This window comes from Serinus canaria, chromosome 6 (genome assembly GCF_022539315.1).
Source record: "Serinus canaria isolate serCan28SL12 chromosome 6, serCan2020, whole genome shotgun sequence".
NCBI classification, from domain to species: Eukaryota; Metazoa; Chordata; class Aves; order Passeriformes; family Fringillidae; genus Serinus; species Serinus canaria.
In genome coordinates this window covers 29,868,270-29,884,400 of record NC_066320.1, presented here as the reverse complement: position 1 = coordinate 29,884,400, position 16,131 = coordinate 29,868,270, and the positions used below count along the sequence as shown (strand labels likewise).

Here is a 16,131-nt window from a genome sequence, read left to right as displayed (position 1 = left end):
GTACCTGAGACAAATAAGCTCCAACAGTTCCCTGCCTACACAAATTTAAATACAGAGAAGCTCTGAATGCATAGGACAGCTACACAGAAATAAGTTTTAAACATTGCCATAAGTTATTGCTTGGTTTTACTGGTTATTTACAAGGGTATTTGAAAAACCTAAACTAAAATTCTACTTATGTACCAACCTTCCAATTTTCAACAAGCTTCTAAAAAAACCCACAACACATCACTAAGAAAAACAACCTAAAAACATTAACTTTCAACCCCTGCATTTTCATGAGATTACTATTCTGTCATGTAGCACTCACCTGCTTTTTGTAATTTTTCAGCTGCTCTTCAAAGTGTGCACGAAAACAGGACACTGTTTCATTTTCACCTACAAGGCAGAGCAGTGTTAGACAGAAGCAGCCTGTTCAGCAATAAATCCTGTTTGATGTATTAAATCATGCCCAAATTTGTACTCTAAAAAACCAAGATACCTTAGCTTAAATATAAGAACACATAGTACAAAATTACTTTTAAAGGTCTTTCATTAATTTGCTCCGTTTCAACACTGCTGTTATAAGCAAGCACGTTCTTGAATTTTGCTGCATTTTGCTTTTTGTGCAGAGGACATGGGACAAAAAATTAACTTTTAATAAACCTGCTTCATCCTTCTACACATGCACCACACCCACATAAACATCTCTTCCATAAGAAGAGTTCCAGGGGACCCTGATTTTTAGGTTTTTCACCCAAACACTTACTCTTGTCCAGCCGGGGCCGTGGGTTGTATCTGTATCCAACCTGGCTCCAGAAAACAGGCACAGAGCCTCGTGTTTGGATGTAGGAAAGGGTGTGATTGTGGACATGGATCAGCTGCTCTGTCTCAACATAATTTGCCACGTTTCCATTTTTGTCAACACCTCTCCGCTTATACCGCATTCCTGGGGGAATGAGAATGGTCAAGTCACAATAAAGTGTTTGCCTTAAACATCAATAATTTATGTTGCTGGTTTTGACAATGCTAACCCAAAACAAGAGTTCTAGCCCAAATCCATTAATGGTAGAAGTAATTAATGGTAGAAGTCACTCCAATCCTAGTTTATTCCTCAAAAGTTATTTTGACTATATGGATAAAGTTTATTTACTGATACACTATGAGCAGCAGAATGTAAGCTGACAGGACAGGGCAGATTAAAGTCACAAATACTTCAGGTTCACCTTAAAAGACACATTTCTTCCTGTTCTGTCACATTTAGCACAAAGTTTTACTTTAGTGCTCAGTATTTTCCATGAACCTAAAGGCCACTTTTACTGGCAGAGGCTCCACTTCTCACAGAGATCCCTCAAGCAGCCCAAGAGGATTTGCACCTTTTCCACAAGGCAGAAGCTTTCCCTTCTTTGTTTTAACCTGTGTAACCAATTCTGCACACTAAGAAGAGATACAGCTCCTCTGCCTACAGTTTTATGCCCACCCAGCTCTGAACTGCTCATTAAACAGAAACGTGTTTGCATATCCTTGACTCAAAGGAGAGCACATCATTGTTTCAGAAGGGATGCAGGTGGTAGCAAGGACGGGGAAGGAGCAAGAGAGATGGAAAAATATTCATGGAAATTTAGTTCCATGTCTGGAAGTAGTCCTGAACCAATTTTTTGAGCTGAACCTTGACAGCACAGACAGGAAGAGGTTAAAAGTAGGAAAGGGAAAAGAATGTAAAATACCTACAATAGGGATCTCTGTAGAGAAATTGTCAGAGCAGCATTACAGCTTTTAATCAGGGAGAAAATTCTACACAGTTTATGCTCTGGACTAGAAATCAGATGAGCAATGTGATGCTCATAGTAAGAAGGAATCAATAAGAAATTTTCCCTCTAGAATTCAGTTCCTCTATGTGTGTAACAATTTAGTATGAAAACAGCAGACTACAAACTAGGTACTACTCTTATTTACTCCAAGTTGTTCTGACAAACCCTTTTCCTTGGAACTGAGTTAAATGCATCCAAGTGAGCTGTGGTACAAAGCTACAGTCCTATAGCAGGGTAAGCTCAACAGGTTTTTTTGGGTTTTTGACATGTTAAAAACCCAACTGTGTAAGAAAGGAGTTGGAGACATTAGAGAGTGTCTTCATAAAAAGCAGATGGACTGAAAAGCCTGGAGTTGAACAGGATTTATGAAGCTGTAAAGGGATTCAATCTTTCTTTTTGAGATCCTAAGGACAGGGAGTAATTTCTGTTTGTCTTGCTACTCTAAGGCAAGTAAGGTACAAGACCAAAGCATGGTGACATTTCACACCTTGCCCCTAACAAACATCTCCTGGGACACAGGCATGCACACACATGGCTTTTCAAGCCTCTCCAGCTGCTGCCAAAGCCCTCAAAGACCTTTGAAAACTTAACTCCCATCCAAGCCTACTGAAATATATCAGCAAAGATTTATAGACAAGGTCCTAATCAGGGGGACCTCTGCAGAAATGGAACCCTACCTCAGGAGTGTGACCTCAAGGATGCCTTCAGTGCCCCAGAGCAGAGCCAGCCAGCCCAAGTGGCAGCTGCCCAGTGCTGTAGGCACTGCAGCCTCTCCTCTCCCTGCTGCCAGCAGGGAAGGCTGCAGTGCAGACTGACAGGGGCTGGCCATCTGCTGAGCAACTCAGTGCTGCAACCCTGCATGCTGAGCATTTCAGACTTTCTGTGCTGACAGCAGGCTCTGACCTACAGGAGAGCACTGCACTGACCTGAGGCTGTGGAGAAGCTTCCAGAATGGAATGACAGAACTGGGATTGTGGGTGAGGAGTTTGGATAGAAGTGTGCAATGTCACAGGGTGGAAAACCTGGAGTTTAAGGGTTAGAATATAGTAATATGTATAAAGCAAGATGGAGGTTTTAGGGTGGGGGCTGGTCCTTCTTCACCTTCTTCTCCATGGGTTTGGGTGGTTTTGTGCAATTGGATAAAAAAGTCCACACTGCAGGCACGGGTGGTTGGTTATTGGGTTAAAAGCAGAAATAAAATTTAGGTGTCATTTCTTAACTGGACAGTTTATCCTTAGAAGGCCTTGTAGAGAGAGAGATGGGGCTCCATTTTCAGTTTGTTAGAGTGAAGTGCTGCAGAACTCAGGGTTTGTGAGACTATAACAGACACCAGACCTACCAAACATCTGAGTCCCAACGAGAAATACCATCTCACACACTTAATCCTGAGCTTGGCAGAAAAAAGCAGCAAAGACTGAACAGCTCAGCCCTGTCCAGCAGCTGCATGCCCCTGCAGTGCTCAGATCCCCCCCAGCAGCCTGGAGTGGGTTTGCCTACCAGCTCTGTGCCGACTCCGGCGGGAGATGAGCGCCACCAGGAACGTGGGGTGGATGTCATCTACACAGGAGGATTCCTGAGGAGGAGTTTCAGGGCTGCTCTTATCATCATCAGGAGATTCACTGTAGTTCACTACGAGTTCTTCAATTTGCACAAATCCTTGAATGATGGGGATAATCCAGAAGTCCACTTCAGCATTCTGAAGGGTACAAAAACATTTACTTTCCTGTTGGTCCAACATTAGCTACAATTATTTCTGCCATTTCTCATGTTAATAAAGCAGTTGCTCCACGTGCTTTTCATGCTTTAATTTTTGCCATATCCTTATTTCTGTAAGAGACAGCAGCACTTTTCCTCCATCAGTCACAGGGCTTTTAAATTAGGAAGAAGGGAGAAAGCAATTTTTTGACCTAGTTTCTGCTTTAAGGCAGTTTTAAAACCTCTGTGTGGACACATACTGTATCACATTTATACAGGAAGGTAGATGTTAGCCTGTTTTCAGCAATACATAACAGTATAAAATTTCATATGGGCTAATTTAGTCCTCAAGACAATAGGTTCATTGTTCTGCACCCTAAAACATTGGTTTCTTAAAGAGAATCCAAATTCCCCAATAACTCAAGGCTATCCATTTATATCTTATAACATGGAAAATAAAACTCATTAAACTCCTGCATTACACACAGCTTTTCACAGAGGACAGAGGTTTACCCTGCTGTGACTCCATAACCATTTGTTCATGCATAATTATCCATAAAAGAGGAGCAGGGCATAAGGCAAGATGTGTGCTGTCACCCATAAGGAAAATCAGACTTGGCCTAAATTGCACACAGGAGAAGTTAGTAACTTAGTCCTTGGTCTAGGAGGTTAATTTAAAATGATGGAAGGTTGTATATTGAAGACAGTGGTGGCTTGCTGTTTCTTTATGTGCTCATTTGCCCAGAAAATGTTTTATTTACTCTGGACAGATGTTCAGAACAACTTGTTCTGCACTGTTTTTACACTGATCAGCTACTGTGCTCAAGGGGACAGAACACTATCCTCCACTGTGGAGGACCAAAATCTTATCTCAGGGAAACTCTGGAATTCAGAGGTTTTTCTTTCCTGGCTCCTCCTCTCTATCAAGTTCAGCTCTGTTCAGAGATAATCCATTTCACATAAAACCACAACTTTACTTTCAGAAATCAGCACAAACACACCACACCAAGTTATTCTACATTGCTTTATTGTTTTCATGTTTGATTTCAGCTGAGGTTCCCTCCTTAGCAATGACCACAGGCTGGTTGGGGGCAGAGGGCAGTGCCAGCTGCTCAGCTACAGAAGGCACAGCCCTGATCCTGACCTGTCTGCCAAGCAGGTCTGTAACCAAACCCCTGTGAGGCCTTAAGCAAACATCTCAACTAAAAAGAACTAAAGAATGGTTCTCAAATACAACTCACATCAATGCTGATGAGATCTTCAATCATGTGCTTGTTCCAAAAGAATCTGTCATCCACCTGTTCAGAAGACAAAAAGGCAGTTTTTGCAGTATTACAAGTTAGGTTTGGCAGTATCTGTGGGAAGGACACCAGTGTCCATCAGTTTATTCACCACACCTGCACAGACAAGTCAGAGCTTAAATAAAACACTTCAGTTCAGGTCATGCTGCTGCAGCCTTTTGTTTCCTTGCACCTGAGCTGGTCACAGGACAAGGTGTTCAGCTGCTGTAAAATGTGACCAGCCAGGTCTGGACCATGACCATTACTGGAAGCTCATGGCCCAGGTGGAAGAAAGAAACAAACACAAACAAACACAAACAAACACAAGCACTCACTTTTCTCCACAGGGGCAGGTTGGTTTTCTCACAAGCACTCTGCCTCTGCACAGAATTTGTCAGGTCATAGCTCAGGCTGTAGTAAAAGGAGTCTGAATCCATGAACATTTTGAACAACTCCTCCAATAATCTCTTCTCCAATCTCTCTTTCTCTTTGCTTTCTCTAATCTGAAAGAAAACAATGGCTCTCATGTCCTTCTCTGTGAGTGAAATAGACTCCAGCCATATTTTCTACTTCTAACCTTGGAGGACAAACACTTTCCCAGGGATGAGCAGGACCTTAAAGCTCCCAGCAAAGAAAAACATAAGGGACAGCACCCTGAGAAATGTAATTCTAATTTTAATAACTATTGTTTTGACTTCCAAGCCATTATTGGTTAAAAGCAGTTAGATGAGACTCTGTGGTGTTCCCTGAGGAACCAAACTTTGTGTCCAATTCTATACTATAAGAGATACTTATGCAAAGCAATTTATAGAAGTTTAGAATCTCACTGGAAGCAAATCCTACTAAAAAAGAACTCTATTAGCAACTCTGCCAAAATTATGTAATTACAAAATGAAAAAAATCACAGAGGAGCCACAGCTAAGCAATCAAAAAAAATTAAACTGGGCATCAAGACAGTAACTCCACATTCTGCAATTTTTAAAAGGTCTTTGTATTCCATTTGATCATCCATCAAAACTTTTGAATTATAAGCTCAGCATTTGGGAACAAAGAAGAAAACTTTACCTTCTTTTTATTTGGAGCAGACACATTGGATTTAATTTGAGTAAGAGTCTTCAGCAGGAATTTTGTGTCATCTGGGGACTGTGTTATCTTCTCTGGCTTGTTTATCCCGAAATGGTGCTTTTTACAAAGCTAAAATAATGACATGGAATTAAAGCCAGCATTTAAATCCTCTTTAGAAAGGTCAAAGAAAACTTAAAGTTTACAAAAGCAAGATTTTGATGTCCACAGACCTAGGGGAGACACTGAAATAGAGGGGGAACATGCAGGTTTCCATCTATAGCCCAATTCTCACTCTTCTGTAAGGCATTTTCTCCTGTGATTGTGAGACTCGCTGCCTCAATTTGACATGACTTGAGTACACAGACCCACCCCAACTTCCCATTCAAATTAAATTAGCACTACTCATTTTTATTTTTAATTTTTCTTCCTTTATCCATTCTCTTTTGGGGAAAAAAAATTGCAACATTCTAAGTAAGGGTTTCCCTTCAAGCCAAGTTATAGAATTAAGATTCCAGAATGGAATGAAAGCAAGAGAATCTATTAAAACTATACTTGCTCCTGATTCAGTAAATCTTATTCTTGTGTGGTATTCCTAATGATCTTTATGAAATTTAAGTATTATTTTGTTGCAATTTCCCTCCCCAACAGAACTTTTGATTTCTGTTTAAAAAATATTTTTAATCAAAAAAATAGTATTTTAAAAAGCACAAAATATTCAAGATGTTTGCTTATACCAAGAGAAAGAGACAAGAGGCATTTGACTTTAATTTCACTGAAGCAGGAGGGGGACAGTCAGTTCCTTGAGGATGGCCATACCTCCAGTTCCAGATCCTGAGGTTCTGTCTCAGAAAGTGGAATCACTGCAATCTTGGTAATTTTGCACACCTCATGATCTCCTGGAAGTTTGCCAATCAATGCTTTCTGACGAATTAAAAGCAGCCACCATGGTAAATCTGGGAAAAAAAGAGATCAGTAGATGATTTTATATGTTTTGAATTTATTTTGATTAGTGTGCCAGAAACCATTTGATAAGAAGAACTCAGTGAATGATGACTTGTTATTGTTGTGTTTTGTTATAATGCATTGTAATAAAATTTAAAAAAGACTTTAAAATATTTATTCAGTCTCTAAATAATAATGAGATTAACTATTTCACAGACTTATAATTAAAGTAACCCATGCTTCACCCATAGCAATGAACAATCTCTAGGATGATGCACATTCTCAGTGATGGCAGCACAATTTGGGGACAGCTGGAAGTCAAACAGCAAGTTAAGAATTTCCCTGTGTACCTCCTGTGATGTAGCAAACAAGACAGACACAGGTAACACCTGATTGCAAGATTTGTGAGTGAAGAAATCTGATGAGCAAACATGGACTGCACCTCATAAAGCAGTTCACATGTGTTTAAAGGCTCATGACATCACTCCTGAAGAGCATAAAGTAGTGGAGAAATTAGTGAGATACTTAATGAAGATACTGGTCATAGGTGCATTCCATGCACACATCCAGCCTACAGCAGCCACACTTTACTGAGATTGGGAAACACAGCAAACATTCCCACTGACTGCTGAGCAGTACCTGCACATTCCCAGATTTCAATCCCTTGGCTAGAGCAGGAGTTGTGTGCTGGGCTTTTAGGAGCCAAAAGCAAAAGCTCTGTCGAGGGAGATGGAAAAGGCAGAGAAAGTCCTAGAGACAAACATAGACACTCACTGCTTCTCCCAGCTGAGAAGCAGCCAACTGAGTTCAGCTGAAAAGGTGACATAAAGACATAAAAAGCCTGCTGTGCTAGACTCAAATATGCTCCCACACTTGTGATGGCAGAATGTGTCATGTATTGTGCCTCTGAATACCATACACAGCCTTTGAAAAATCTATTTAGCAGCTCTATAACAAATACAAACCCTGTTCTCCTTGCTCAGTAAATTCTAAACAGTATTTCATCTTCTGAATGCTCAAGAAAAAACACAGAAAACCCCAGCAGTTCCTTTCATCGAAAGAACAGACAACTGTGTGCTGCGACACTGCACTCCTCCCTTGGATTCTGCATTACTGCCTTTAAAAAAGAGACATGTTTGTGTTAGGTATTAAGAAGCCTTTAAAAATTTCAGATCCTCATAACTGTAGACAGGTTGTGAGAGCCAGAAGGTGCCTCCCAAAAAGGCAGGAGGGGAAGGGGAATGAAGACATGCACCACTTCTTCAATATGCATGGTCCTGTAAAGGGAGCCCTGTGCTGCTCCTGAGCCCTCCAGCAGAATCCTGATCTCTGCAGGATCAGAGACACCTCAGGTCAGGAGGGAGCTCGGGGTGTCACCCTAATGGAGCAGAGTCAGCCCTGAGGCTGGAGAAGGGCTGCCACAGGAACAATCCAAGCTGTCCCACAAGCACAGTCTCCTGAAACTGGTCACAGGACACCAGACCAGGAGAGGAGAGTGACAGCAAATGCCACAGTGATCCACAGTGATCATCAGGTGCTGGAGCAGCTCCCCTGTGCAGCTGTAGGAATATGCTTGCAGAACTCCTGCCTTTGCCCCAGCATCCCACCCAACAGCCAGGGGAAAAGGAAGCTGAGGAAAATGACAGATTTTATATAACAGTGAGAAGACCAATGAACAGGTTAAAAAAAAACTTTTGCAAAGGAGAAATGGAAATGCTGCCAAACCCACCAGCAGCACATAAAGATGCCTATCAGTTCATCTGAAAAAATCTACCCTTTCTGTGCTGATTTCCAGCAGGCAAACCCAGCAGTGTCTGCAAGGCAGGGCAATCCAAGCTTTTACAAGGCATCCAGGAGGGATTCCTGCTGGGCAATCCTGTAATCTCATCTATTCCCACCTGCAGAAGGTTGGCCACACAATTTACTCCTGGGAGATCACCAGGGCATGTCAACAAACAAAACAGATGTTCTTCTAACAAAGGCAACCATCTAGAGCTCCAGTGAATTAATCAGTAGGGTTCTACTGGAGATTAGTGTAAGGTAAAGGCATTTCTGAGCAGATAAACCACAGGAAAAAAAAAAAACAGAAAAGGAAAAATCTCTGCCCAGTCTTCCCCCCACCTATATTAACAAGCTGTAAACAAGATCTTAAGAGCTTAATACAGACAAGTGAGTTGAGTAACCTTTTGTCATTTTTAAAAAGGCACTGAAATGTCATCTTGGTGTACACTGCAAAACTCTTTGTGTTACAGCCAGAGCCACAGAACATTGAAAGAAAACAGGAATTCCCCAACAGATCAAAAGTAAACAGTCAGGAAGTAATTATGCAGATCAAGTATGCCCTAAAGTAAAAGCTTTAACAATAACCATAAAAGCAGCACATTATAATAGCCAGCAATACCTAAATAACTGAATCCCTAAATAGAGAGAAGGTGCTCCTGCAGTCAGGAGGAAAAAAGCAGTTCCACAGATCAGAGACTGCCTGCTCAATGTGTGAGGCACGGTGTGTACTGCAGAACAGGACAGCTGCATGCCACCCCAGAAAAGTGCACTTCTCAAGTCATCTCTCAGGAGATAATGTTCATTTTCAGTGTTTTATGAACTAAGGCAGAGCAGATGGTGACAACTAGTTTGAAGTATTGCATCCAAAGGAAGCTATTACCTCTCATTCCTCACTAAAATGGAAATTTACTCCTCTGTTGTTCCAACACTCAGTACAACACTGCTGTTTTTCTCTAACACTTCCCCAACAATCTAGAATTTACTTTTCCCCCAAATGCTTTTGCAGTAACTTTTCATAAACCGTACATGAGTTTATTGCAAATGCTGCTTTCTGCAAGGATTTTGATTTTAGCCAAGAAATTCTGTGCTACCAATTTCATACTTTTTGTTACTTGAACAACTTAAAAATTGGCTGCATGCAAAAAGAATGCTTTGGGTTGTTGACTGTATGAAATTCAGTTATAGCTCAGTGAAGAGATTTCAGAGCAGCCTGTAGTTTCTATCAAGATTCAGAGGCATGCAAACAAAAAAAAAAAGCTGGGGATAAGGAAGGAAGAACTCCATTCCCCTCCTGTTTACAGAGTCTGTGGACTCTTGCCAGCAGCATTTAACCTGGGCCTTAATTAACCAGCACTGGAACACTCCAAATGAATGCAAGTACAGACACTGCTCTGCACAGGGGTGTGCTTTGACCAAGAAACACAAGAACCTGGGGCAGAAATGATTGTGGTAATTGGTAATTGCTGGAACTGGTTAGGAAATCCAGCTTGGGTTATAGTCAGATACACTGGAACAAAATTCAATTTTATAAAGCAGATCCTTTATGCAAGAGATGTGTTTGCCTCTATATGGGAAGATTATGCAAAGACAATTTTAACTGTGCATCTTACCAAGAAATGTGCAATGATCTGTTGCAGTAACATCTCCACAATGCATCCCAAAACCCTTTTCCTTTTATTCTCATTGTTACTCTGCATTTTCTTACAAGGGATAGACCATAAAATGGTAAGCAATTATATTCTCACATTCTGACATTCAACCAACATTTTATTGTTTGGGTTTGAGTTCCCCCCCCCCACACACACACACACACACAAATAAAGTATCTGAATGTTTAAGAAAATTCACTTTGGGGAAGAAGAAAATACTGCTTAAAATAGATTTGAATCTCAAATATAAATGCACAGTTATGTTCAGAGGTACTGGCCCCCTCATGTCCAAAATTCTTTGAAGGATTAAAAAATAAACCATGTAATATTGGCTAGCTGGTTTCTATGAGACAGCTTCCCTGTCACAGCAGCTTTCCTACAAATTCTCCTGTATGAGGCAAGCAATAAAACCTGCAAGATTAAGAGTAAATTAAAACCCATCCCTAGTTACAGCTCATTGGCAAGGGTATTCCAATGCTAAATTACAGACAGCCCATGACTGATTACAGGGACATTTCAAGGCCATCTCAGACAATTCCAGCAGTCCTGCAATAAACAAATCTCTCAAGAACACATGAGGATCTATGTCCAAGACATTCAAGTGCATACAGGCTTTGTGACAGCTCTAGAGTGCACTGGTAGCAACTCCAATACTTTAAAAGGCATTTGAAGTTCCCAGTGTTTGTGGGTGCCAAAGCTTTTTAAAACCTCTTTTCAACAACAGCTGCTTACAAGGCTCTGAGCAGGACAGGCCCAAATTCACCAAATGAGCTTGAAACTAATTTTTCTGATCCTGATAACCTGGGGGCAGAGGAGAAGAAATCAGAGCAGCAAGTCCTCCTGTTGCAGGTCAGGCATTTCACCCACTCCTGCAGCAAAGTTCTCCTGCTGAGCCTGGACAGAACCATCCAGCAATGTTAAATATTTATACAACTTCTCCTGATAAAGTTTCCAGGTGACAAAGATTGATACAAGAATAAGTAATGAAGACAGTTTACTGTTACAGACTGCTAGATGATTCAGCCTGAGGATAACATCAAGCTACACTGGAATATGATCAAGTTCATTGAAAATAGCAGGTTTGAGGAGAGCTGTGTGAGACACCTTGTCACTGCAGCCTGATGGATGACACTCATCAGGAAATTGCAGCAAATTCCAGGAGCTCTCAAAAGAAAAGTAAGGATAAACAGCTGGAAGCTGTCCTTCTTCAGCCATTTAATAGTAGAAAACAAGACACCATTTATAGGACTGTTGCACCACTAAACACCAGAATATGTACAACAAAAAGGATGAACAGTTTGGGATGGTGGCATCTGAACAAGGCAGAGACAAAAGGAAACACTTCCACTGACCTAAGGAGCAGCTGAGTGGAATTCCTGGATGAGCTTAATTGATTCAGTAGCTCTACAGGACACATGGAAAGAAGAGATATCAGGCTTATTGCCTGATAATCTTAATTTACCTGACAACAGCAAGATGACACCTGTTGAAGTATCACACTCTGGGGAAAGTTTCAACTCAGATTTCATAAGCAGAGGAAGAAGCTCACAATAAACACACATGCAAAGATCTTCAGTTGCCACAACACACTGAAAAACCTTCCAGAAAGCATTTGAAGTCTCCCTTTTCAAAGGCTTTTATAACTAGACTCCCTAGAGAGGGGGGGGAAGGCTTTTGTGTACCCAAGGGCCTGGTTTTAAAACACCACACCCACACAAACACAAAAACATGTGTCAAAACCAATCACTGAGCACTTTCCCACAGCAGAAAAAGGTCATTACTGGAGTTTAGCCATCATTCATCATGGACAGCACATGCTGACCAGCACAGACAGCCTGGATGAAGAGAAGAGAAAGTGAGATGGCAGAGTCTGAACCACTTCATAGCACCAGATCTGAAAAAGGGTGGCTGAATAAATCTGGAGAATGAGCACAGACAGAAATGTCAGGTGAACTCAAAGAAGATGATGTGACTAGAAGGAGGACATGAGCATGAACTTCATGGAGAGGTGGGCTCTGAACTATTACTCCCAGAAACAGGAGCAGGGCTCACAGCACCTATGGAGCCACCCACAATATTCCTAGGATTTATCTGCCCTACACTCATGCCATGGTGTCCCAGTTCCTGCTCTCCACCCCATTATTGCCACCCTGAGCAATCTGTTTCTATTCAAGGCACCTCAAACATCTGATCCATTTCAGCACTTAATTCATCCTGCCCTCCTGGAACACACTTGAAACTTTACCTGTATTGATCATATTGCCAGGCACTACTTTAAATGCAGGGTGCAGGCACTCACAAAAACAATGGCACACAGCAAGGGTTTATGGCCACCCTTCCTACCTGCCAGAGCTCTACTGGCAGAGCTATCTTGCTGGACAAAGCTGTTATATATCAAAATAAATACTAATAATGGCTGCAGGAACTTGCAGCTGATAAAGCAAAAGGAGTACTGAGCTTATTTTACAGGAAAACATTATTACTATCAGTTAGAAACAAGCTTATCATTAAAATAACAATGAATTCTACACCTGTTTGGGTTTTATAACTCTGCCATTTAACTGCAAACAAGCTTAAGTGCACCTCTTGCTTTCAAATATTCCTCTACTAAGGCAGCAATTATTCTTCAGGGTTTTATATAGCATTGAGAATTCAGACCTTATACTTTTGTGAAAGTTTCCTTTATTAGTTTTTGCACTGTACCACAGGAGAACAACAGGAATCTCCTTGAAAGGATTATTCCAAAAGTTTTAGGAATTTTATAAATCTCACATGGAGATTCAGATAGAACTTCAAATACAAGTTTCTACAATTTGTGAATGAAGGTCTCTATTTTTACAAGACAGTGCCAAATCACAGCACATTCACAGGAGAGCAGAGTGAATCTGCATGAGCAGCCACAACAGAACCACCTTGACAAGTCCCTTTGGGGAGTCCAAAGAACACCACTGGTGCTAAGCAGTATTATTTGTAATATCACAAAGCTTCAGCAATAAACAAATAAAAACCCATCAGAAGAGAGCAAAGCACAAACCTGTATGAAGCTGGACTTTCCCAATGACTCCCTCTACCAGGCCCAGACAGATGGGATTCCAAGCCAAAAGAAGATCAGTGGCTGCAAAAAAAGAACAAAGCTCCTGTTTTTAAACAGTAAATCAAACAGGACAATTCAACTGAACAGTCACCCTCTCCACTTTGCCCACCTTAGAGGGTAGAAAATGTAAAATAATTCCAGCAATAATAAGATGATGTACATGTCCATTTTTGCTTGCTACCAAGTAGCTATGAAAAAATGACTAAGTTTCCAACATAAAGCCCTACCACAGATATTTTCCATGTTTTTGAGGGGGAAAAGCAGCTTCAGGCAGCAGTAATTAAATTCAATGAAGCTTAATTCTTCTCACATCCACCAGAATTTTTGACGTAAGCAAAATTTTACATGGCTGTAGTGAAACTGAATAGAGGTCACTGAGTTACCAGCACAGCTTCAAAACCCAGCAGATGTTGACCTTCACCCCCAGCTCCCTCCCATTTGCATCCAATTACTATTACTTTCACATCCTCTTTCTATAAACACACAGACACACAGGCACTTCCCCTTCTCCACAAGCACATGGAATACCAAAGCACACAAAGTTAAGGTTTAGGTTTCTGGTTCTCCTACCCTTAACAAATTCCAGAGAACCTCATAGGAAGTAGAAGAGAAAGCAGGAAGAAAATGAGTTTCTGACTGTGCTGCAGTACCTGTTCAAGGATTTGAGAGTGGGGGGAAGAAGGAAATTCCTAATTCAATCTTTAAAGTGAAAACAAATACTTCAAAGCAAGAATCTGTGTAGGAGAGAAAAATCTCAAAGAAGTTTTTCTATACTGTGAAGGACAAGCTTGTTTTTATTTACCCAAACACACTTGTTCCAAGGTAAAAGAACTTCTTCAGTTTTAATATCCAGACAAACTGAGTATCTTAGCTATTGGTGTAAGAAGATAAACATTTGAAAGAACAAACTCACAAAAGAGTACAAATCATTTACATAAACACTTTATCTACAATACCTTCATTTCTTACAAATCTGAGATCTGCAGATGATAACTGACAGTATGTTTTGGGTTTTTTTTAACTGTTGTTTTAAAACACTGAATCCTCCTTGAAACATTTGTAATTGAGGCCTTGATATTCCAAGAACACACATTGTTTTCCTAGATTCCAGTATAACATTTAACAGTACTAGATTCAGCTAATTTCCTCATTAAATACAAGCATTTCCATGACCTGCAGCAGAAACAACTGCAGTCAGGGTAGATGTGGAATAAACTCATTAAATAGGATGGATCACACATGCCTGGACACAGACAAGCAAGAACTAAAAGCCCAGAGCAGCGGAATTTAAAGCAATGTTTGCAGCAGCTTAATGTCTGTAACCATGCTGGACCAAATTCCTGTTTCTCCCTTTCTCTGGAGAGTGACTTGAGCTGCACAGAACCTGGTGTGGATCATGGCAGATTAAAATGAACTTGCTAGGGAGACTAACACAGCTAGTCAGGACAATCAGTGACAGTGGGTGTGACAGGTTTGATGTGCCCTCAATCCCTGCTGAAGCACCTGAACACATCTTGTATCCTCCTGGCAGATTTGTGCTCATACAAAAAAAGTCTAGAACAGCCTGAGCTCAGTTTCACTCCAAGTAACACACAGGAGAATCTCTGTGCTGAGTGGAAAACCTCCACTGGCAGCAAGGAGGAATGTAGGCAGCCTTCCTCACTCCCAAACCTTCCACTTTCTTTCCCAGTTTTGTCTAAATCCTGGGACTCTTCTACAGCTGCACTGTCTCACACTTCACCTACTTATTCTCTCTTTGTAATTAGCCATAAATTCATATTTCTAACTGCCAGTGGTATCAAGCAGCAAACAAAGCCAGACACAGGAGAAATTTAAAAAGCCAAATCAGTGAAGGTTTACCATAAGCCTGGTAATCTAGAAGACATTCTGTCTTTCTAAAACTCTGGTTTCCTCCTGTGATAAAGCATTAGCAAGAAAACCTCACTTGCTATCCAGAGCCCTCCTCTAGGAGTTTACAAGAGAGAAAAAAATGAGGAAACGAGATTTTGTTTTAATTAGAAGAATAAAGAAACAAAATTTTAGACCTGCCTGAAAAAGGACATAAGCACCTTACACAGATATTTTATTACTCTTGTGGGTCCCTATGACAGAGTCAGCACCAAAAAATCCAAGCCTTCTACAGGAATCCTCCTAGCCCAGCAGCAGAGACACAATGAGAAATGGTTCTAAACTTTAAATACAGACAAGCTTTGGAAAAGAAGAGAACGCATTTGGAATCAGATATTCCACTTTCAGAGTTTAAAGGCAGCAAATACAGATCCACCAGCTGGGCAGCACTGGCTCTCAGGTAAGTGTGATTATCAAGCTCCCCATGGCAAAGGCCGACTGCTTGAAGAAAACTTTCTATGAGGAAGGCAGGGCATAGAGGAAAACCAGACAATTTAGCAATATATAAGGGGCTTACCATGTTTCTCTCAGTGTCCAAGAAAACCTAGATGCAAAGAAGCCTTACAGGAGAAATGCTTGTAGGCTGAGAAAAAACACCTATTGTGGAGTCACACTGACTTCCTTTTGGTGACAGCATCACTAAATTTGGTTTTCTTACACTATTTCTAGATAATATTCTAGAGGAAAGTCTGTGTGACAGCACAGAGGCAAGGCAGGGGTTTTTTAATAACTAAATAAAGCATATTTGGTTCCAACCTGATTAGATCTTTGTTATTGGTTAGAATTCAGTTTCCTGTGTGACAACCATATCTCAGCTCAGAGCCAACACCCAACCATGCTGAATAAATATCACTACAGAAACACCAATATGAACCTCTTGCTCCTGATGAGTGCACTCTGGAAACAGAAGATGGATGAACCAAACA

The 16,131-nt window shown here is 40.9% G+C and overlaps 2 protein-coding genes across 3 annotated transcripts in view; one reads left to right on the top strand and one right to left on the bottom strand.

The window, feature by feature from the left end:
• TIAL1 (TIA1 cytotoxic granule associated RNA binding protein like 1) overlaps nucleotides 1-16,131 on the top strand; it is a 256,506-nt gene that overhangs the window by 164,790 nt on the left and 75,585 nt on the right. The window lies entirely within an intron of this gene.
• INPP5F (inositol polyphosphate-5-phosphatase F) overlaps nucleotides 1-16,131 on the bottom strand; it is a 40,389-nt gene that overhangs the window by 14,241 nt on the left and 10,017 nt on the right. The window contains exons 2-9 of the mRNA XM_030240970.2: nucleotides 13,238-13,318; nucleotides 6,647-6,783; nucleotides 5,831-5,959; nucleotides 5,101-5,268; nucleotides 4,727-4,783; nucleotides 3,288-3,486; nucleotides 749-928; nucleotides 311-378 (exon numbers count right to left, since the gene is read on the bottom strand). Coding sequence (XP_030096830.2) covers nucleotides 311-378; nucleotides 749-928; nucleotides 3,288-3,486; nucleotides 4,727-4,783; nucleotides 5,101-5,268; nucleotides 5,831-5,959; nucleotides 6,647-6,783; nucleotides 13,238-13,318 — 1,019 coding nt within the window. The remainder of the gene's footprint in view (nucleotides 1-310; nucleotides 379-748; nucleotides 929-3,287; nucleotides 3,487-4,726; nucleotides 4,784-5,100; nucleotides 5,269-5,830; nucleotides 5,960-6,646; nucleotides 6,784-13,237; nucleotides 13,319-16,131) is intronic.